General features: G+C 46.6%; 3 protein-coding genes across 44 annotated transcripts in view; 2 read left to right on the top strand and 1 right to left on the bottom strand.

Moving 5' to 3' along the window:
• Positions 1 to 16,330, top strand: part of camk2b1 (calcium/calmodulin-dependent protein kinase (CaM kinase) II beta 1) — a 100,591-nt gene extending 84,261 nt beyond the window's left edge. For 25 of the 42 annotated variants that reach the window (XM_061730602.1, XM_061730598.1, XM_061730591.1 and 22 more), the window contains 4 exons: positions 2,450 to 2,525; positions 2,606 to 2,700; positions 3,972 to 4,205; positions 12,825 to 16,330. In XM_061730602.1, the coding sequence (XP_061586586.1) occupies positions 2,450 to 2,525; positions 2,606 to 2,700; positions 3,972 to 4,204 (404 nt within the window). In that variant the 3' untranslated portion in view covers position 4,205; positions 12,825 to 16,330. Of the gene's footprint in view, positions 1 to 1,871; positions 2,049 to 2,449; positions 2,526 to 2,605; positions 2,701 to 3,971; positions 4,206 to 12,824 lie in introns of all 42 variants that reach the window. The other 17 variants (XM_061730577.1, XM_061730575.1, XM_061730573.1 and 14 more) reach the window with 1 other exon arrangement.
• LOC133451240 (uncharacterized) lies at positions 5,592 to 9,076 on the top strand. Its single transcript, XM_061730211.1, has 2 exons — positions 5,592 to 6,790; positions 6,843 to 9,076. The coding sequence occupies exons 1-2, from the start codon at positions 5,592 to 5,594 to the stop codon at positions 9,052 to 9,054; spliced, it is 3,411 nt and encodes a 1,136-aa protein (XP_061586195.1). The 3' UTR covers positions 9,055 to 9,076.
• Positions 16,331 to 16,410: 80 nt separating the features above from the next.
• LOC133451495 (nuclear factor 7, ovary-like) lies at positions 16,411 to 20,336 on the bottom strand. Its single transcript, XM_061730607.1, has 2 exons — positions 19,032 to 20,336; positions 16,411 to 17,646 (listed from the first exon to the last, which is right to left on the bottom strand). The coding sequence occupies exons 1-2, from the start codon at positions 20,210 to 20,212 to the stop codon at positions 17,412 to 17,414; spliced, it is 1,416 nt and encodes a 471-aa protein (XP_061586591.1). The 5' UTR covers positions 20,213 to 20,336; the 3' UTR covers positions 16,411 to 17,411.
• Between the last annotated feature and the right edge of the window lie 348 nt (positions 20,337 to 20,684).

Raw genomic sequence — 20,684 nt, 5'->3', positions numbered from 1 at the left:
CGGGTTTGAGGAAGGACAGGGAGATCCAGGACTTTTATCTATCCCATGAACTAGACTCGTAGTCAAGACCGCCTTAACCGAGACCAAGACAGACCAAGACCAGAGAGTATCAAGACCAAGACCAGTTCAGCTCAAGACCGAGACCAGAAAGAAACCTAGTTATTTCCTGATCCTGCGTGAGATGTAGAGCATCAGCACCATCCTGGTTCAGCTAGTTTCCATATGAGCTTGTATTCAACTGCAGCACAATAACACAGAGAAGTGGATGATGATGTTGAACTCACTATAAATGTTTTCATCAATCAGCTGAGATCAGATATGTGTGGCGACTGCACTACCGCTATTTCTACACTATTGGAGGATTTTTTAAATTAAAAAAAATAATAATTTTATCCCCGATTTTTTTTTTTTTACCCATTTTATAACCCAGTGCTCCTACCTAAGTCAGTCCTGGGCAGTGCCATCCTCTACCAACCCCAGGAGGGCCCTGCACTGAGCTCAGGTCTCCTTCTTAACCTGAGAAGGATTGACTCCAGTGGTTTTAAGGATTGACACGACTACTAACTAGTCCCAAAGTCCTCTACCAGAATAACCAGCCTCCAACACCCCCCTCCACCTCAGAAAAGTAATGAATAGTAAATGTTACTGATTTAAATTGGACTTAATTTGGAGATGAAACCTGATTTTTAAATATTAAAGATACAATTATCGACTTGAAATTACATTATTTACCATTATAGTAATCAGATTACACTGTATATATCAGCATCACTGAAATGGACCTGATGCGTACTGTATTTTCACGACCATACGGCGCACCGTACGAAAAGACGCAGTCTACACACACATATGCACCACCTTACAACAACACACACACAAGCATACAAGTGTGCGTATTTAAAAATAGAGCGAGAGCAAAACTGAGTTTGATTGTGCTTTAATTAAGTCTTTATTACAAAGTACTAACATTATTTAAATCACCAATGAATAATCAAAAATGAAAACAAGCACATTACCGGTAATCATCATTAGTCAAACCACTTACCGGGCCGTGCGGCCCCTCGGAAATGATGCCGGCTTTTGCGAAAGCTCGAGCAACAGTGCCAGCAGACACGTTAGCCCACGCATCTACAATCCATCTGCAAAATGTGGCGTAACTTGCCCGGCGCTGCCTTCCACTCTTTGTGAAACTGTGGTCTCCATCGATCATCCATCGCTCCCACGCCGCTCGCAGCCTCACTTTGAACGGCCGGTTCACACCGATGTCCAGCGGTTGGATTTACTTTGTCAGACCTCCCGGAATAACTGCCAGCGCAGCGTTTGTTTCACTTCTTTTTTCACATCGGCTGTGAGATGGGCACGCATAGAGTCACAGATCAACAGCGATGGCGATGCGTGGAAAAAACCACCTGGTCGCCTTACATACACCTGCCTCAGCCACTCTTTCATCTCTACTTCCATCCAGCCCTTTTCATTTGCCTTAATGACTCCTGCTGGAAACGTCTCTTTAGGCAAAGTCTGTCTCTTAAAAATCACCATAGGCGGCGGTTTCTGTCCATTAGCGTGGCAGCCAAGCACAACAGTAAACACACACACACAGGGCGCACTTGCCTATAGGGCGCGCCGCACATTTTGAAAAAAATATATAAGACATTTATATGCGCCTTATGGTCGTGAAAATACGGTAATCAATCACAACGATATGCAAATATTATTCTTATATTTGTAACACAGCTGATAACAACCTTCTTCCTGGTTTCAGGAGAATCTGACTGATGATTAAAGTTCCACGTTCCTTCCAGCTTCGTTGTGTCTGATGTGTAGTTGTGCGTTATTCCTCCACCTTCCCTCCACCCTCCGTCCCACCTCAGTGTCCCGGTTCACAGACCTGGTGAGCAGCGTTCGCAGGGCAGCCCCGGCCCCTGCACCCGAGAGTGACGCCGCACCGGTGCCGGCACCCGTCGCCAAGCCCACCCCTCCACCTGCACACACCACCTCCCCGCTGCCCCCCCACCCCTCCTCCAGCCCCTCCCCGTCCTCCTCCCAGAGTGAGTACTGAACATGGACCTGCAGCGCTGGCCTGGACATGAGTGTGTTCGACCTCCCGCAGAGTGAAGTGCATCGTGTTTTTGTCTTTAACATCCCGAGTGCTGTGAAACGGACAGCGCTGCAGACCGTTCTGTGTTTCCTCGGTGGAGTTGAACCTCTTTAGATCCTCTGGTAACCTTGTTTGTGGTGATGACAAGGAGAAGCCTGGTATGCGCTTGTATGACAGTGGGTTTGACTCCGGGTGGTGTTCAACCTTTGCTCGTGGGTTTTTGTACAGAAATAGAACAACCTGTAGCTGAAGCGGCCGCTGCCTGACCGTCCAAGCTTTTCTAACTCCTCTCCATCAGTCCGGCTTTCCTGCTCGTGTTTGACTCTCTTCCTGTCCTGCTGTTCCCTCCAGCACGCAAACAGGAAATCATCAAGATCACCGAGCAGCTGATAGAGGCCATCAACAACGGAGACTTCGAAGCATACGCGTGAGTCATCAGGTTTGTGTATAATGTGCAGTTTAATCAGCGTTTGGTGTCTTTAACATGCCTTTTTCTCCCCCGTGCAGCAAGATCTGTGACCCTGGACTCACTTCCTTCGAGCCGGAGGCGCTGGGAAACCTGGTCGAGGGGATGGATTTCCATAGATTCTACTTTGAGAACCGTAAGACACGTCTTCACCTGAGCAGCATTCGGGTTGAAAAGGTCGTGGTAATCTCCCATCAGGCCTGAAAATGTATCCCCTTGTAAAAAGCTTTCACAGCTAGTTTTGTTTTTGTCAGCCTGTTTCAATTTTAGTTTTGGTCTAGTCTTTGGGTCAATCTATCATTTTAGTTTTTATTAGTTTTAGTCACGTTGATTTTCCTTTTAGTCCTGTCAAGTTTCAGACGACTAAGAGTCTGAGCATTTTAGTCTCATTTTAGTCAGAATTGTCCAGGACCATTTTAGTCTAGTTTTAGTCAAAGATTGTATTTAGCCAAACCCATTTTACAATTCAAACCAGGTTATCTTATTATTATTATATTATTGTTACCTTATAGACTCAAGAATACATTCATTCCAGATACAGAAGACTCTAATTTGAGTTTACAACATATTTATTTTTCCGCATTTCTCCCCATCTTTTTCTTTTTCCACGACACATTCGGTTTTCTTTTCCACGTCTATGTAGGAAAGTGTATCCAAAGATGGTTCTTCTTCTTCTCTCAGCCCCAGAGAAGATCCCTGCGTGGCCGGCCATCGGTCCTTTTCTCTATTTAACTTTGTTTTTAATTGACGAGAACCTAGAGCTCTGCGTTAACGGCATCAGCCTCTAACCTGCAGCTGCATCTTCTGGATCTGATTCCCCGCTGCAGCGACTGGGATTGAGGACTAACGTCACCCAGCAGCAGAACTAAACCAGAGGAAACTACTGAAAACATGGATATTAAGGATCTTTGTTAAAACATTTTGTCTCGTTTTGGTCAACGAAAATGAAGACACATTTTAGCAGAGTTTTTATTTTGTAATTTACATTTTAATCTTGTTTTTATTCATCTACGATATTGCATTATATATTTAATTATCGTTATCGTCACATGACCAGCATTTTCGTTGCGTCTAGTCTCGTTTTCCTCAGGTGATAAGGGTTCGTTGACGATTATATTTAGTCATAATTTTCGTTGATGAAAGCAACTTTACAGCAGTCCTAGAGAGTAAGATTCAACTGTAATGATGCAGGAAGGTTTTCAAGGCCAGCTCTCAGAGCCACACTGAGACGATGAGCATCATTCATAAACAAGCCGTTAATTATAAATCTGTGTCACTACTCTGTCTGACTCCAACCCCGGTTTGATAACGCAGCTCTTGACTATGAACGTGTATCTGTTTAGTTATGAATGTGTAGTCCGTGACGCATAAGGTGCTGACGCCGTCCCTCCCTCGCTGTCCTTGCAGTTCTGGCTAAGAACAACAAGCCCATTCACACCACCATCCTGAACCCCCACGTCCACCTGATCGGCGAGGACGCCGCCTGCATCGCTTACATCCGGCTGACTCAGTATGTGGACGGCCAGGGCCGGCCGCGGTCCAGCCAGTCGGAGGAGACTCGGGTCTGGCATCGCAGGGAGAGCAAGTGGCAGAACATCCACTTCCACTGCTCAGGGGCGCCGGCCGCGCCTCTCCAGTGAGGTACGCCCTTAGAAATTAAAAATACTGCAGGTTATACGAGGTATTCCCACACAATTCACCTCCAAGTTACATCAATGACTCTGCTGTTTTATTGTAGCTGTCGTTTTTATTTCCACCTGTGAGAGTGTTACGGAACGCCGTCGCAAGGAGCGGCATACCAAACACTGTAATAAAACTGCAATAAAACTCTAGAGACGTTTGCACACGTTATCTCATATATTACTCATATCTTATCTCATATATTACTTACTTTTTCTGTCCAGGTGTTGCCCTGTGTGTTTATTGCATTAACAGGATAACAATGAAGGTGATTTAGAGGATTTTTCTATTTTTGATAATACAGTTGACTCAGGGCTCCGGGTCCTTAAAAAGTGTTAAAAAGTCTTGAATTCCATTTTCTTAAAATAAGGCCCCTTAAATGACTTAATTTGTCTTAAATCTCAGTGGGGTCTTAATTTTTTTATCTTAATTTTAGAGGGAATTTATCATTCGAGGAAATTTATCATAAAAAACACAAGAAAAGTTTATTTAATCATTTTGAGGAGAAATACATTTGTTTACCAGTTGTTCTGTTTCATTCCTTCCAGACTGCCAGTGGCAGTAAACAGAGTGGATATGTCTCCTCGCGCTCCGCGCAGGTCGAGATTTAATAACAACAGTGTCACGTGAGTGACGTGTAGGCTACCTGTGCGTCTATAAATACCGCCCGGTAGACTACATCCGGCCTCTTGAATCTTCTCGCTGTTAACCTGACGTACATCGCTGGTTAATCGCTCCGTAGATCCGTGTTTCGGATCTATATTTTCTGCAGGTTCGGGGAGGTAAGCTCAACTCTGGTTGGTGGTGTTTGACAGCCTGCCTGTGACTCTTGGTCGGAGCGCACGTTGTGCCCTCTAAGGCTGTGGCTGTCAAGCCATCTTACCTCTCCCTTTCTCCATCGGGAGGATCCGAGCGCCCGTGTGTCGGGCTGGCTCGCTCCCCAGCCACACAAACGGTCTTGAATTGTTTGTGCTGAGCTGATTCCTCCACATGCTAGATGTCCCAGCCGCGTTCAGTGGTCCGCCCACTGCTCTCGTCTGTTGGTTCCTAGCCTGGCTTGGTGAGTATTTTTTACTTAAGCTTTAAAAAAAAAAAAAAAAAAAAATATATATAAATTTAAAAAAATATATATTTAAAAAAAAAAAAAAAAAAAAAAAAAAAAGCTAGTCCAGAGGTTCCGGACGCGTTCTGTGGCGGCCACAGTTCTCGCTTGGATTGCCTGGCTCCACACTGAATTGTTTGGATTAAGAACAGTGGTGTGAGGAGTCTGTTAGATGTTCTGATCGAGTCTCGGTTCTCGCCCAGATTTCCTAACTTGACCCTTTTTATTTTTTGGAGGAAGCGATGATGGCTTGTACATCATGTGGCACTCTACTGTTGGTAGAGGATGGCCATGAATTGTGCCCCCAGTGTCTGGGGGTGGGGCACCTGAGGGAGGCCCTCTCCGACCCCTGCATCAACTGCAGCATTTTGCCGCTCTCGGTGAGAGAGGACCGGCTGCGTCAGGTGGAAGGCCTCCTCTTTAGGAGCGACCTCCCACCCTCTGGGCCCGCTCATGTCAGTGCAGGTTCCCGCAAAAAGCACCGGGACAAGCGCAGAGCGGGGCCCCATGACGAGCGCAGTGGCCCTACGCAGAAGAAGGCGAAGGATGCTCCCTCACGCAGTGAGATGGAGGATTTACGGGCTGAACTGGAGCAGCTTAAGGCCTTAGTGAGGGAGCGGGCTCTGCCCTCCCCACCTCTGGCGGTCCCCTGGGAGTCAGATTGTGGAGACGATGCTATGTCTACCAGGGCTTCAAACTCCATGTTTCAAGGCCGTGACAGTGTGTTTAGCTCTGGCGAGTATCCCTCCCCTGAGCTGCCGTGTCTGGTGGTTGACCCAGCTAGCATACAGGCAGAGGCTGGCTCGGAGACATCCCTCAGGAGCTCTGGGAGCACTGAGCTGGGAGAGGGCCCCTGCCCTTTGCAGGCAACACTACGTGCGGCCCTGGCTAAGGTCGGGCTGGATGATGCGCCCGCTGCCCAACCGGCGAGCAACCCATTCTTTCGCCGGACTCCTGTAGCCCCGCCCTTTGATGTCCCGCCCTCGCCTGCTTTTTTGCAGGAGCTGCGGCGCTGCTGGGCAGATCCAAAGGCGTTTGCCTACCATGGCAAGGATGCGAGGACTTTGGCCTCCATGCGCCAGGCGGAGCAACATGGCCTGGTTCACATGCCTCCCGTGGACCCGTGTATCGCCTCACTGGTCCTTTCACCAGATGAGGCGCTCAAAGATAAGGCCCGCTGTCCTAGGCCTCAGTGCCGGGTAACGGATAGCCTTCTCTCGACGGCTTATGATGCGGCAGGCCGCATGGCTCGCATTGGGAACTCCCTCTCCGTGCTCCTCCTCGCCCAGTCCCAGATGTTGCAGTCGGAGCATGAGGGCGGGGAGTTGGGTGACACTAACGACGCTGCGCTCCAAGCCTTCGGGCTGATGACCAGAGAGCTTGGCCGCCTGATGTCCACCCTGGTGGTGACGCGGCGTCAGGTGTGGCTGGCGCAGGCACCCATGTCTGATGATTGCAGGCAGACGCTACGGAAGCTTCCGGTAGTGCCGGGCCAGTTGTTTGGGCCAGAGGCAGAACAGGCGTTGGAGCGCAGGAAGCAGTCGGGTCAGGCATCAGAGGCCTGGGGTCGTCGGAGTGCGAGCATGGGACCCCCAGCTCAGCACTCCAGGAGACGGGGCGCACAAGACCTGCGCCGCTCACATCCCCCGAGCCCCCCTCCGCAGCCCTGGCAGCACAGCCGGGTTGCTGGGGGTGGTGGGCGTCAGCCCAGGGGCGCACACCCTCCACCTCGCCGGTCTCAGCGGGTGCAGGGGCAACACCAGCGTCCCCCCAAACCCCCAAATAATCCTCGAGGCACTCTATGAGGGCCTCGGGCCGGCGGTGGGCAGGTTTTCACATCAGCACCTGGCCTATTGGGCAGCCCATTCTCCAGATGTGTGGGTTTTGAGAACACTGTCCCAGGGCTACAGGTTGCAGTTCCGCCGCCGGCCCCCACCACCCTCCGGGGTCAGGGAAACCTCGGTCAGAGACCGCGGGAGGGCCCTGTGTTTGTCACAGGAGATAGCCAAACTCTTGGACAAAAAGGCCATCACAAGAGTTCATACACAGAGCAGTGGGTTTTACTCAACATACTTCCTCATTCCGAAGAAAGACACTTCTCTTCGGCCTGTGCTGGACCTTCGGGGTCTGAACCAGTACCTGAAGGTCCTCCCATTTCGGATGCTGCGTACACGCGACGTCCTTCAATCTGTCACTCCAGGGGAGTGGTTCACCTCCATAGACCTCAAGGACGCCTACTTTCACGTCCCAATACACCCAGATCACAGACGGTTTCTCAGTTTTGCCTTTCAAGGCCACGCCTACCAGTTCACCGTCCTGCCTTTCGGCCTGTCCCTGGCTCCTCGCATCTTCACCAGATGCATGAGGGCGGCCTTGACATCGCTATGCCTGTCGGGAGTAAAGATTCTCCCATATCTGGACGACTGGCTTATATGCGCCCCCTCGCTCCAGGAGGCGGAGCTGATGACATCCAGGGTCCTCACACATATCGAGGCTCTGGGCATGTCGGTAAATTGGGAGAAGAGCTTGTTGCGTCCTACGCAGCAGACCACCTTCATCGGCCTGTCCCTCGATTCCGTGTCAATGCAGGCACGCCTTACTGCAGAGCGGGCACAGCGGATTCAGGACCTGCTACGGTCCTTCCGCCTCGGGATGAGGTTGCCCGTCCACGCATGGCTCCGACTGCTGGGGATGCTGTCGGCGGCCTCAGCTGTGACACCTCTGGGGCTGCTGCACCTGCGCCCCCTGCAGATGTGGTTCAACAGCCTCCAGATGGACCCTCGCCTTCACAGGTGGGTCAAGGTCAAGGTTACCCACCAGTGCCTTATTCATCTCCACCGGTGGCGGGACAGCACCTTTCTATTGCACGGTGTTCCTCTCGGCTCAGTCCCTTCGAGGCGAGAGGTGGTGACAACAGATGCCTCACCTCAGGGTTGGGGTGCGGTATGGCAGAAGAGGTCAGTCCAGGGGGTTTGGGGCCCTCTGTGGCGGGGACGGCACATCAATGTCCTAGAACTCCGGACTGTCTACTTGGCGCTGAGGCACTTCTTGCCCTTTCTCAGGGGCAAGCATGTCCTCGTCCGGACAGACAACACTTCGACAGTGTTTCATGTCAACCACCAGGGGGGAACCAGGTCGCTGGACTCCCTGAACGAGGCCCGGAGGTTGTGGATGTGGGCTCATCCTCAATTGGCCTCCTTGAGGGCAATGCACCTCCCTGGCAGAGCCAACGTGGTGGCGGATTCCCTCTCACGCCGGCAGCTGCCCCCAGGGGACTGGCGGTTGCACCCCCAGGTGGTGCGAATGATTTGGGATCGATACGGGGAAGCCCGTGTGGATCTGTTCGCCTCGGAGTGTACGGCTCATTGTCCACTGTGGTTCTCCTTGGCAGAGACCAGTGCCCCGCTCGGGATGGACGCTCTCGCCAACACTTGGCCGAGAGGCCTCCTTTATGCGTTCCCTCCGATTCCCCTGGTGATGCCCACGCTTCACAGGGTGAGATTATCGGGTCACAGGGTCCTCCTGGTGGCGCCCAAGTGGCCCTCGAGGATTTGGTTCTCCACGCTCCTCAGCCTGTTGGACGGGGAGCCTTGGCAGCTCCCAGTACGGTCGGACCTCCTGTCCCAGCTGGGCGGGGAGGTATGGCATCCCTCTCCGAGCCTCCTTCAACTCTGGGCCTGGCCGTTGAGAGGGAAGGGTCATTCTTGACGCACCTTGAGCCCTCGGTATGTGAGACCTTGCAGAATGCTAGAGCTCCTTCCACAAGAAGGGTGTATTCGCATTGCTGGGCCGCTTTCTCCTCCTGGTGCAGGGACGGGGGTTTTTGACCCGATCTCCTGTCCGTTACAAATTGTACTGCGGTACCTGCAGTATCTGTTTGAGGCGGGCCGGGCGGCCTCGACCTTGAAGGTGCACGTAGCGGCTATTTCTGTCCACCATGGCCACATCGATGGTAGACCAGTTGGTGCGCATTACTGGGTGGCACAGTTTCTGCGGGGTGCCAGGAGACTGCGCCCCCCCAGAGTGCAGCGTGCAGCAGCATGGGACCTGCCGCTGGTCCTGCAGGCCTTGGGCGAGGCCCCCTTTGAGCCTATGGCAGGGGGGTCCTTGAGGACGACGTCATGGAAGACCGCCTTTCTGTTGGCTGTTACGTCTGCCAAGCGTGTGAGCGAGCTCCACGCCCTTTCAGTCAGTCCTACGTGCCTTCGGTGGAAGGCAGACAGCTCAGGAGTGACCCTGTGGCCAAATGTCGCTTTCCTGCCAAAGGTGTTACCCCCTGACCATGCCAATCAGGCCATAGAGTTGGCAGCATACCATCCTCCCCCGTTTGAGTCCCGGCTGGAGGAGCGGGCTAATTTGCTGTGCCCAGTCCGGGCGTTGCGGCTCTACCTTCAGGCAACACAGAGCTTTCGACGCTCTGAGCAATTGTTTGTGTGCTACAGGGGGGCGCACAAGGGCCGTGCCCTGTCGAAGCAACGTCTCTCCCACTGGATTGTTGAAGCAATCAAACAGGCTTATGACGTGGCAGGTAGACCTGCCCCGTCAGGCGTTGTCTGTCATTCCACCAGGGGTGTGGCCACTTCCTGGGCGGCAATGAGAGGGGTACCGTTGTCTGAGATCTGTGCAGCGGCATCCTGGACGGTGCCGTGCACCTTCTCCAGGTTCTATCGCCTTAACGTGGCCTCTGGGTCCACGCTGGCTTCGGCCGTTCTGCCTTTGGCTTCTACGGCTGACCACTAGGTGGGTGTTGTTCCTCGTGACAGTGCTGGTATGAGTCATCCACTCTGTTTACTGCCACTGGCAGTCTGGAAGGAATGAAACAGAACGTAAGTTACGGATGTAACTATGGTTCTGTGAATTCCTGGATGACTGCCAGTCACACCGGTCACTCCGAACTTCCTGCGAGAAGATTCTGGGAGGCCGGATGTAGTCTACCGGGCGGTATTTATAGACGCACAGGTAGCCTACACGTCACTCACGTGACACTGTTGTTATTAAATCTCGACCTGCGCGGAGCGCGAGGAGACATATCCACTCTGTTTACTGCCACTGGCAGTCATCCAGGAATTCACAGAACCATAGTTACATCCGTAACTTACGTTAGTCAGGGTTGCCAGGTTGAGAGGGTTTCAGCCTAATTGGGCTTATTTTGACTTTGGGCTGAAAAATATACATGTAGGACTGGGCAGGTTGATCAAATTTGGGCTGCTTTTATTGGTTTTTGCTAAATATTTAGGAGAAATTATCAAAAAAGTTTCTATTATGGCAGAGAAAAGTAGAAACTTACACAATAAACTCACTGATATTTTATTTGCTTTAATATACTCAATTTAATTGTAGTCTTTGTTTGGAGCCTGAACTTTTTTGGGGCAATTTAGTGGTGTTGTGAAGCTTGAAATTTATGACGCATTTAATAATTTACGGTTTTAACATATACGTATGATTTGGGCTGGTTTCTCATTATTTCTGCGGGTTTTACATCGTGTTTGGGTTGGAACCTGTCAGCCAGATCTGGCAACCTCGACCTCAGTGCTGGATTTCTCAAGACCAAATATGGGTAAATGTAAATTTAGAGACAAATGGCTCAAATTCCAGTTTCGCGTGGTGGCTGAACGCTAAGATGCCCAAAGATGACAGCGAGGCTCGGTGTGTGGTTCCTTGTAAACGTTTGAAGTTGAGTTCAATGGTGATCAAAGCGCCGGAGTCTCATATGCAGAGTGGAAAACACATAGCTTTTGCTACAGCTCGCTTTTGTTTCAAAATGGCCTTAAATTTAACTTGGGTCACACCTGTAGACATCCTGTGACTGTATTGAATGAATAAATCATGTTTATGATAAATGTTTGCCTGAGGGGAGGGGCTTAGCACAAGCGGCTGCCAGTCCAGACTGGAGGAAGGATCATCATCACCCTGAGGGTGGAGACTCTCCTGCACATATTTGTAAATAGTGTTTTTTGTTGTTTGCACTGCTGAGCACGAGGGAGTCAGTAAGGACATAATGAAACCACCACTAACAACAGATCGGCTTGCCATCATTGTTCTCACCCAACACGAACCCCGTCACAGAGACCCTGATCAGTTCTCTCTAAAGTCGAACCTCCGGTACTTCAGTCACGTGCAGAGATGAGTCCATCACACCAAAAACCGTGTTGCTCTGAATTTGACAGGTTCTGACCACCGTAATTAGATTCCTTGCGGTAGTGTGGTAATGAAGCAAGTTAAACATTTGTATAAGTCGATAATGTTGAGCAGCAGTTACTTTTACTGATAGTTGCAGCAAGTCGTTCTTCTCGGCTTGAAAACAACGAAAAGTCATTGTAGTAGTGGAGGAATTGCAGTGCTACCAAGTGGATCAGTCGGAGTTGTTTCCTGTTTCTTCACTCTGACATCATCAGATAACCACGCTGCACATAACGTAGAAGCATAACCACGCTCAAGACACTGCTGATCAGCTTTGTGAAGACCAAAAACAAACCTAGTTATTTCCTGATCCTGCGTGAGTTGTAGAACATCAGCACCATCCTGGTTCAGCTAGTTTCCATATGAGGTTGTATTCAACTGCAGCACAATAACACAGAGAAGTGGATGATGATGTTGAACTCACTATAAATGTTTTCATCAATCAGCTGAGATCAGATATGCGTGGTGACTGAACTACTGCTATTTCTACACTATTAGAGGATTGACTCCAGCGTTTTTAAGAATTTACACGACTATCAACTAGTCCCAAAGTCCTCTAACAGAATAACCAGCCTCCAACACCCCCCTCTACCTCAGAAAAGTAATGAATAGTAAATCTTACTGATTTAAATTTGACTCAATTTGGAGATGATTAAAGATTAAAGATTGAAATTACATTATTTACCATTATAGTAATCAGATTACACCGTATATCAGCATCACTGAAATGGACCTGATGCTTAATCAATCACAACAATATGCAAATATTATTCATATATTTTTTTAAACAAGGCCATTATAAAAACAAAACTGTTATTAAATACAGAGACACATGCAGATGCACCAAAACATTAAATCAGATGCAAAATACAAATAGTTTACAAAACTGTACATTAACAAGAGGAAGAACTATGCGAGTCTGAGACCTGGAGAGACCTGAGACAAGACCAAGACCACAAGAAAGTGGTCTGGAGAACTACAAGTCTACATGGTAGTGGGCATTTTCACTGGAGGCTGAGATGGAAGGATGCTCCGCTGATTTAGTCCCTCCCTCCCCGGCTGAAGTGCTCGGCGTGTCCGAACTCGGTCGCATCATCGGTCAAGGTGTAACTAAAACGCGTGTTCCGGTTGGTTCCAGCAGACACCCCTCAGAGCACACCATTCATGCTTGGCAGCTTGATTTGATAAATGTTTCCACCATGCGTCAAACATGAACCACATACGTATTTCTGTTTAACTGGGTATGAAATGAAAGTGTAAAAACGGGAAGGTTGATGCTCGTTTGTTCTCCGTTTCAGGGCTGAACGCTGCCGTTGCATCCGTCAGGAGTTGCTCTGCTGGAGTGAGGAGGAGGAGGAGGAGGAGGAGGAGGAGGAGGAAAGAACATGTCAAGTGTTGGCTTGGGGGGGCAGGTCTCCTTGCCCTTCGATAACCCCCCCTCACTGGACTCCTGGCCTCTACTGCCCCAGCATGCATCTCTTCCTCTACTGCCCCCTGCCCGTCACCCACCGTACAACGACACCTCCTGACAAGCATCCATCGACCGCTACGCAGCCCCCCCCTCCTCCTTCCTCCAGCACGCCGGGTGTTTGACAGAGGTGGGGGTGGTCTCCAGTCCTGGGTGTGACTCCTCCCCCCGTGATCTCTTTCCCACCCCCACAATTTTTGTGACATCGCCTCTCGTCCTGCTGTGAATCCGCACTTGTGTGACATAAACACTGCACTGGAAATACAGTATGTAAAGTTTTAAGTAAAATCTACTATTATCATGACAATATTCTAATTATTACTATCATTATTATTATTATTATTATTATTATTATTACTACTACACATTTGCAATTGTACATGTAATTTGTATAATTCAGAATTCTTGATTTTTAGAGTCGAAGGAAGTTTTTGTTTATCTTTTTAAGGAAGCATGTTTTTCCCATATAACATAACAGTGGCTGTTTTTTTTAATTGTGGCTAAGTGGAAAAGGATATTGGCAGTTTGTTTTTTTTGTAATTTGCTGCTTGTATGTTAGGTATAATACTGTGCACAAACTCGTGGTCAGCAGTTTTTGTTTGTTTGGGAGTTCTGGGGGATGGAAACAGATGCATTCAAAGACCACTTTTCTGTTGCCTGCAGTCAAGTCAACATTAAGATTAATTTATATAATAAATATACTGACTGAATCCATCAAGGAACTAAAGAACCCAAATATAATCATGATAAACCCTGTTTGCAGCTACGAAATTAAAAGCATCTGTTCCCAAAAAGGGAATTTTGCAGCTAATATCATGAGAGCAGTCCTTTAAAGTCCAGGAGTGAAACACTGAAGGGGGGGGGGGGGGGGCTCTATAGGCAGAAATGCAGACTGATATTCAGAACTTTATTCTCATCTGTGTAAGCTCATGAACATGAGGATTGTTTTGTGTTGATTTGCTGCAGAGCTTTTTGTTTTGTTTACGAAGCCTTCTTTGAAGCTGCACCGGTTAAAAAGTTAAGTCCAAAATTAGAAAGTGGAAATTTGATTTAAAAAGAAGAAAGAATGCTTGTTGGAGGTGGTTTTGCAGTAAACATAACAAGAGACTATGGATGAGCTTTGCAGATAAATTCCCAAGACTTACACGTGTAAAAAGCCAACTTATAACGACGAGAAATAAGGATTCCACCACCGTTCAACCAGAGGCGGCTGCATTTGTGCAACGTGGTGCATTATTACCGTTGCTGAATCATCTGGGTGACAGGAGGAGCGCGGAGGAGCAGTGACGATGCCCCGCTCTTCTTCCTCCGTCTGATGCACAGATCAGCTGGAATATTAAATCAGATGTCCTGCTTTTAAAGGGCTGTGTGAGGCGTTTATGAAGACCTGTCCCATATGTTAAGCCCCTGTGGCTACGTTCTCTCTGCCGCTTGTTGACGACGTTATCTGACTTATTTTAGTTGCAGCGATCCAGCCAGTAGAAGCTTCTGGATCCCCAGCCACCGGAGGTTTCCCGTGTTTTCCTCTCGTACCTGAAATGGGCGACCCGGTTAGTTGCGGTAATCAATTTCTGCCACTCGCAGCTGCTACTGTACATCCTCCACAATTTATAAAAGCTGTCCCATGATTAACATTTTTAAACCTGCGAAGCTAGAAACCATGAAAACATTCAGCCTTGCCTTTTGGTAAATGAGGGAGTATTTGGAATAATATTGTTCTATTGAGGTGTAAGGAATATATATTTTTTTTTTTCATGAGGCTTAATAAAATAAATATGTCAATGCTTAAGAAAAGTGCCATTAACAATCAGAAACGATACTTCTGCACTATCAATGATTCATCCTCGAGCCCTTCCGGATGCTTGTTTCTCTTCTTGCTTCTGGCTCTCGGGGTGATGGAGACGCGCTGTTGGTGCCTGCCTCTGTTGCTAGGAGACGGCTCGGTTTTTCATCAGTTTTGTTTGCACGTTTTGGTTTTCTTTCTATGGTTTGCGTCGCATCCAAATGTTGTTTTTTTTATGGCATGAAGTGCTTGTAGTGGGGGTGCGGGACTGAGACTCGGCTCCTCTGTGGTCCGCTGGTCTGCCGTCGGCTGCCTTCAGGTTCGTCTCACCGACGGTCCGACCCAGAGGTGCAGGGATCCGCAAGCCGACAGTCAGCGAGGCCAACAATCCTCAGGTTTCTATTTATTTTCAATATTTATTTATTTATTTATTTCATTTAATATTTTTACTGTGCTTTTTTTTTTCTTCCTATGATTATCTTGTTGTGCACCTCATGCATTCGTGCAAGCACCGCTTGTTACGACGATCTCGGTGGGCTTTTAAAGGGAGAGTACACGGCCTGCTGCCGTGGACACGGTTCGTTTAGCCGGACTCATTTCGAGCAGACTCAAATCAGTGTCGGAGTGGGGTTTAAACGTCCGTCCCCACTTTTTAAGATGGTGAATTTTTGTCAGATCAAGGCCTTTCTCCAGGTGAACCACTGAGAGTTTTTGTACTGGCGTGTCATACTAATACTAAAAGGTCAAAGGGCATTCGAGTATTGAAACACAACCCCCACTCCTCTCCAAAAAGAGAAAAAAACCAAGATGAAATAGCGGCATGTACAGTTCAAAGGTGTCCCCGGCCTTACACATCAGTATGGTAGGATCACGTATGTAAATGAGGGAGTTCACAGTATTATTACGCAGCGCAGCTGGAATCATCCTTGCATGAGCATCAACACTTGTTTTGTTTTTCTTTAGTTTTTATGTGTGTTTTTATTTGGGTTTTCATTTTGTACTGAATGCCGGTAAACTCGACCTTTCCCTATTTTCTCAGCTTTTTAAGTGCATATGACTATTTTTGTCTCAAGATGATATATATTGAAGAAGATTCTAATGCTAAGGATTATTACATGAAGGACGGCTATGAGGAAGTGAACGATGATGACGGTGTGTTGATGATTATTGTGCATGTTTTCCTGTGGGTCTGTGTGTTTTGTACATGAAGCATCAGTGAGGAGATCAAGTGGAGCTGCTGTCTTCACTCTGAACTTCTGCATCTACTTTCTGCAGCAGCCATGAAGCTGCACTGACAACACTGACTGGGACTCTCGTAGGATGTCTTTCACTCTTTCTGCTGCTCCGTCTGTTTCCAACCTTCTTCAATCACTCCTCTCTTTCTAGTTTTCACTTGTCTCTTTTTGTCAGTTTGGCTTTTATTCTGTATTATAATATTAATCCTCTACTTCTCTGATTCTTGGGATTTTTGCTCTGTTGGCTTACGTGCTACACGTGTTTCTCTAACTTCAAGAAAATGTGTTCAGCTGTTATCAATAAAATGACCATTTAAATAGAAACCTGTGTCTTCCTGTTTTTACAGACTCATTAAACTGAAGTCAGTTCACTTTATTAATATTTTATTTTCCCCAAAAAGAAATTACATGCAGTTTATTAAAATCCGGATATCAAATAATTAAAATAAATCATGATCATGTTTGTTTACCAGGTTAATACAGATGTTTGATTGAAAGAAACTTGAACAAAATCAATGTTTCACATCTGAAGGTTTTATGAACCACAGTTAAGAATGATAAAATAAACATACATACATGATACATTTAAAATGGTTTAAAAAGACATAAAGCAACAATTATAAAACATTTGCTCACATGAGAACCAGCCGTGTTTGTAGACGTTTAAACAGTTTTCCATGTTTTAGTATCTTTTAGTTGCAGTTTGTTTAAAAACTCTGATCTTTGGACTGAAACTTGAGGAGCGACTTATAAACTCTGAAATTTGAACACTTACAACATTTACACAGAAATATGTTCTTTAGTACCGATTTCATTTGACTTTTACTCTTTTATGTTATAAAATCAGCAGGTTGATTAAAAATAGCTCTCAGATTTAGGAACATGGCTGATTTTTTCTTTCTTTTTTTTAAGATTTTTTAGGGGCTGTAGTGGCTCTTTATTCAAGTTGCAGACAGGAAGGGGGTAGAGAGAGAGAATGTGGATGACATGCAGCAAAGGTGCGCAGGCCAGGATTCGAACCTGCGACCGCTGCAGGAGGACTGTAGCCTCAGTATATGAGCTGCTGCTTAACACACTACTACTTACTAGACTACATTTATTTTAACAGTAAAGTTTTAAAGTAAAACACAATCTCATTCCAGTGATTCCAGCACATTTATAACATGAATACAAACTTGGATAAAATGACTCACAACTTTTTAAACCTTTATATTTTGGTATCTTATTCAACGCTGAACAAATACTCTGAATGTTTTACAATAATATTTAAATGTGTCATATTTTCTACGTTTTGGGATTCGTTTGTTTGTACATGTGAACTTTTTACTTAAAATAATCCTGATCTTGGAAAAGTTATTCCATCAAAACATTAAAGACACATAAATATATTTTCTCTATCTCAAGTTAATCTATTCTTTGTCTGACAGATTCTGATCTCAGACGTTTTTGCATCACAAGACTTTCCAACACAGAAATAAGGGAAGAGTTTCTCAGTGAAAGTGCCTCTGTGAGTGTAGATGTGTGTCATGTCTTCAGGGTTGTAGAAGGAAACCTCCCCCCCATCATAGTCCAGCTGGACTCTGATCCTCTGGAGACTCGTCTTCACCGTGACGGTCTTACCAAAACCATTAATGGCCGGGTTTCCCAGATTCAACCTCTCTTAAGGATTTAAGAGAGGTTCAAAGAAGGTTTGAACTAAGAGAGAACCCTAAGATACGGGTGTTTCCCAGATGACTTCTTAACACCGTCCTTTAGTTTCGCTCTTTCAGAAGCTCTTTGGAGCAGCTGTCCGGTTCTGAAACCAAATGAATCGATGCCAGACAAATCGATCACCGATCACTATCAGCGCATTTTCACACGCAGCACTGCTGCCTAACGCACTAATTCACTGCTGCCTGTGCGTTATAATAAAAAATTAAGATGATAAATATAATTCAATGACCCTTTTTCATCCAAACGTTGCGTTACTCCGTTATTTCTGGCTACAGTGAGGCTTTTTTTCCCCACACGCAGAAACCGGGAGGAAACGGGGTGGGCGTTTGTGTGTGTTCAAAAACATGAGCCAAGAGAAGGCGAGTTTCGCAAATCGCAACGTGGAATTACAGCAATCCCTGGTTTTTCGCAGGGGTTATGTTCCAAAAAGAACCCGTGATAAGTGAAATTCTTTTTACAATTATAGAGCGCTTCAGATTGCAGAGATCAGCCCCGCCTCGCACGTATTCCTGCTCTTCTGATGCTGCTGCATCCCGCAGGTGGGTTTTTTCAAGAGAAGAAAATAGTTATGGGTCGTTGTCTTCGCTCTTTTTTCTTCTGGGCAAAAAGATTCTTTAATATAAACCGACACCATTGATTATATTTGAGGCTGTAATGAACGATTCATCAAAGGCTCCTGTTCATCAGCTGCTACTTCCCTGTCATCACACGTAGAGGTGCTCGGGCTCGGGCACGGCGCAGGTGTCCCGGTCTGACAGCCCGGTCCAACACGTCCAGGGGACTGAAGTGCTGACGCACGAATGCGTTCATAAAAACAGTTCTGCTTCGCGCGGCGACGCGGTTGATTTGCAGCGAGAATATGCTGTATAGCAGCCAAATTATCAAATAAATGATATTCATGATGATCGTTTTATTTGTGCGTAAAGCATAAAGCATATACAGGAACACACTTGTTATTCCTTATTTTTCTTTTTTTTTTCCTTTGCTGTCACCAATAAATGCTAAACAATATAAATCTAAAGAATAAAATAAATCAAAATTTGTGCGGGGTGCATTGTTTTAATATCTCATTGCTTGGTGTGATATTGATTTGCCTGACGCGGCTGGATCTGTGAGTCTTTGTTCACTAAGATGGTTGTAAAGACTGGGTCAGCAGCATCTTTCATTTCCTTCTTAATGAAAGAGATACTTAAGCTAAGAGCAACTCTGGGAAACGCGATTTTCTTTCACAGGCTCCTTAAGAAGGTTTGAAAGAAGTCTTTCGCTGTTAAGAACTACTTAACTGATCTGGGAAACCCGGCCAATGTATTTTCCATCATGAAGCACTAAAGACCAGTTTCCAGTTGAAGACAATGTCCCTCCCTTCCTGTCAAATGAGTCTTTAATCAAACCAACAAACCAGGAGGGATGATCTCCCACCTCCACCTCCCAGCTGTGTTTCCCTGAGATGAAACCCTCTGAACCAAAAACTAGGCGATACTTCAAATTTCTCTCCGGATTATCAGGAAGCTGCTGGTTTGTAGCTCCATAACTCAAACTGGTCAGATCAGCAGACAGATGGAGACAGTGGTTTGCAGTGTTTGGGTCCAGAATAACAGGACTGAAGTGGACCTTGTCCCTCATCTTCTCCCAGACTCTGAAGGCCAGGTTGCCCAGGTGTTTGGCCTCATCTATCAGAGCTCCTGAGAGCAGCTGTGGATCTGACACTGAGCACTGGTCTCTGGCTCTGTCCTGAGTGGGTTTATACCTGCTGAGGAACATCACGTTGTCTTTCTGCAGGTCGTTTTCAACAGCAGAGATGCTGTCTGACAGAGAGGAGATCTGCTCCTGGATCCTCTTCCTCTCCCTGCTGATTCTCCTCCCCTTCTGCTCCTCTTCCTCCCTCAGAGCTGCCAGTCTGGACTCCTCTTCCTCTTTCAGGAACTGCTGGAGTTTGTTGAACTCTGCTCTGATCTGCTTCTCTGTGGACAACAGCTGCTTCTTGGAGTGTTGAACCACATCTTTATATATTTCCTCCACTTGTTTGTATTTGTCCCTCTTGTCCTGCAGAGACTTTAAGTCAGATTTCAGCTGCTCCTTCAGCTCACTGACTGCTTCTTCTACAGGAACCACTTTGTGGTTCTGGTGGAGAGAAAACTCACAGACAGGACACACAGCTCTCTGTTCATCTCTGCAGAACAGTTGAGGTTTTTCTGGGTGTTTCCTACAAACCTCCTCCAGCCTCTTTTCTTCTTTTTCAGTCTCATATGATCCACCTGTCTGTGTTGCAGCAAAAGAGTCGGCAAGTTCCTTCAGTGAAAAGTTCATACCAAGATCATCTTTAGAAGATTTTCTTTTACAGATGGGACAGTTTCGGGTTTTAGTTTGTTCCCAGAACTTTTTCAGACAGCTTGAACAGAAGTTGTGGTTGCAGCTCAGAGACACCGGATCTTTGAAAATCTCTGAACAAACGTGGCAGCTCAGGTAATTTTTAAGAGTATCATCCATTTCTTCAAATCTTTGAAGTATTCTTCAATCGGTAGACTCACCAGTTAAATGTCCGTCTGAATCACAGATTTAACTCCTTTTATTTCAGGTTTTCAGTTCATAACCTCCAACATGAAATGGCGCCTCAGCTCTGTTCAGTTACAAATGAACTTTCAGTTTCACTTACTTTACGGACGTCAACAGATAGATTTACATGTTCATAGCAGCAGGGGGCGCAGTTTGACTTGTTATTAAGAAATATAATCAAGTGAAGAGTGCAATTTTTTGTATTTTCGTATTGTTGTTTTTTTTTTAAAGCAAAACAACAAAATAATTGGCCCGCTGTATGTTTTTCATAAATCTAAAAGTTTAGAAAAACTTCACTGATTGAAACATAATACAATTTAATCATGTAAGTAAATGTTTTTTGTATAATCCCCAAAAAAATGGTTTTAGATTTATCATTTTTGTGTTTGAATATGACAAAACTTGT

Source organism: Cololabis saira, chromosome 9 (assembly GCF_033807715.1).
Source record: "Cololabis saira isolate AMF1-May2022 chromosome 9, fColSai1.1, whole genome shotgun sequence".
NCBI lineage: Eukaryota > Metazoa > Chordata > Actinopteri > Beloniformes > Belonidae > Cololabis > Cololabis saira.
This window is presented reverse-complemented; position numbering and strand designations above follow the sequence as displayed.

Excerpts from the sequence above, each read along its gene's own strand:
- LOC133451240 (XM_061730211.1), top strand. The coding sequence starts at position 5,592 with ATGGCTTGTACATCATGTGGCACTCTACTGTTGGTAGAGGATGGCCAT. Across the intron at positions 6,791-6,842 it reads TGGCTGGCGCAGGCACCCAT|TTGTTTGGGCCAGAGGCAGA; the intron begins GTCTGATGATTG and ends GTGCCGGGCCAG.
- LOC133451495 (XM_061730607.1), bottom strand. The coding sequence starts at position 20,212 with ATGGATGATACTCTTAAAAATTACCTGAGCTGCCACGTTTGTTCAGAG. Across the intron at positions 17,647-19,031 it reads GTGCTTCATGATGGAAAATA|CATTAATGGTTTTGGTAAGA; the intron begins CATTGGCCGGGT and ends GGGAAACCCGGC.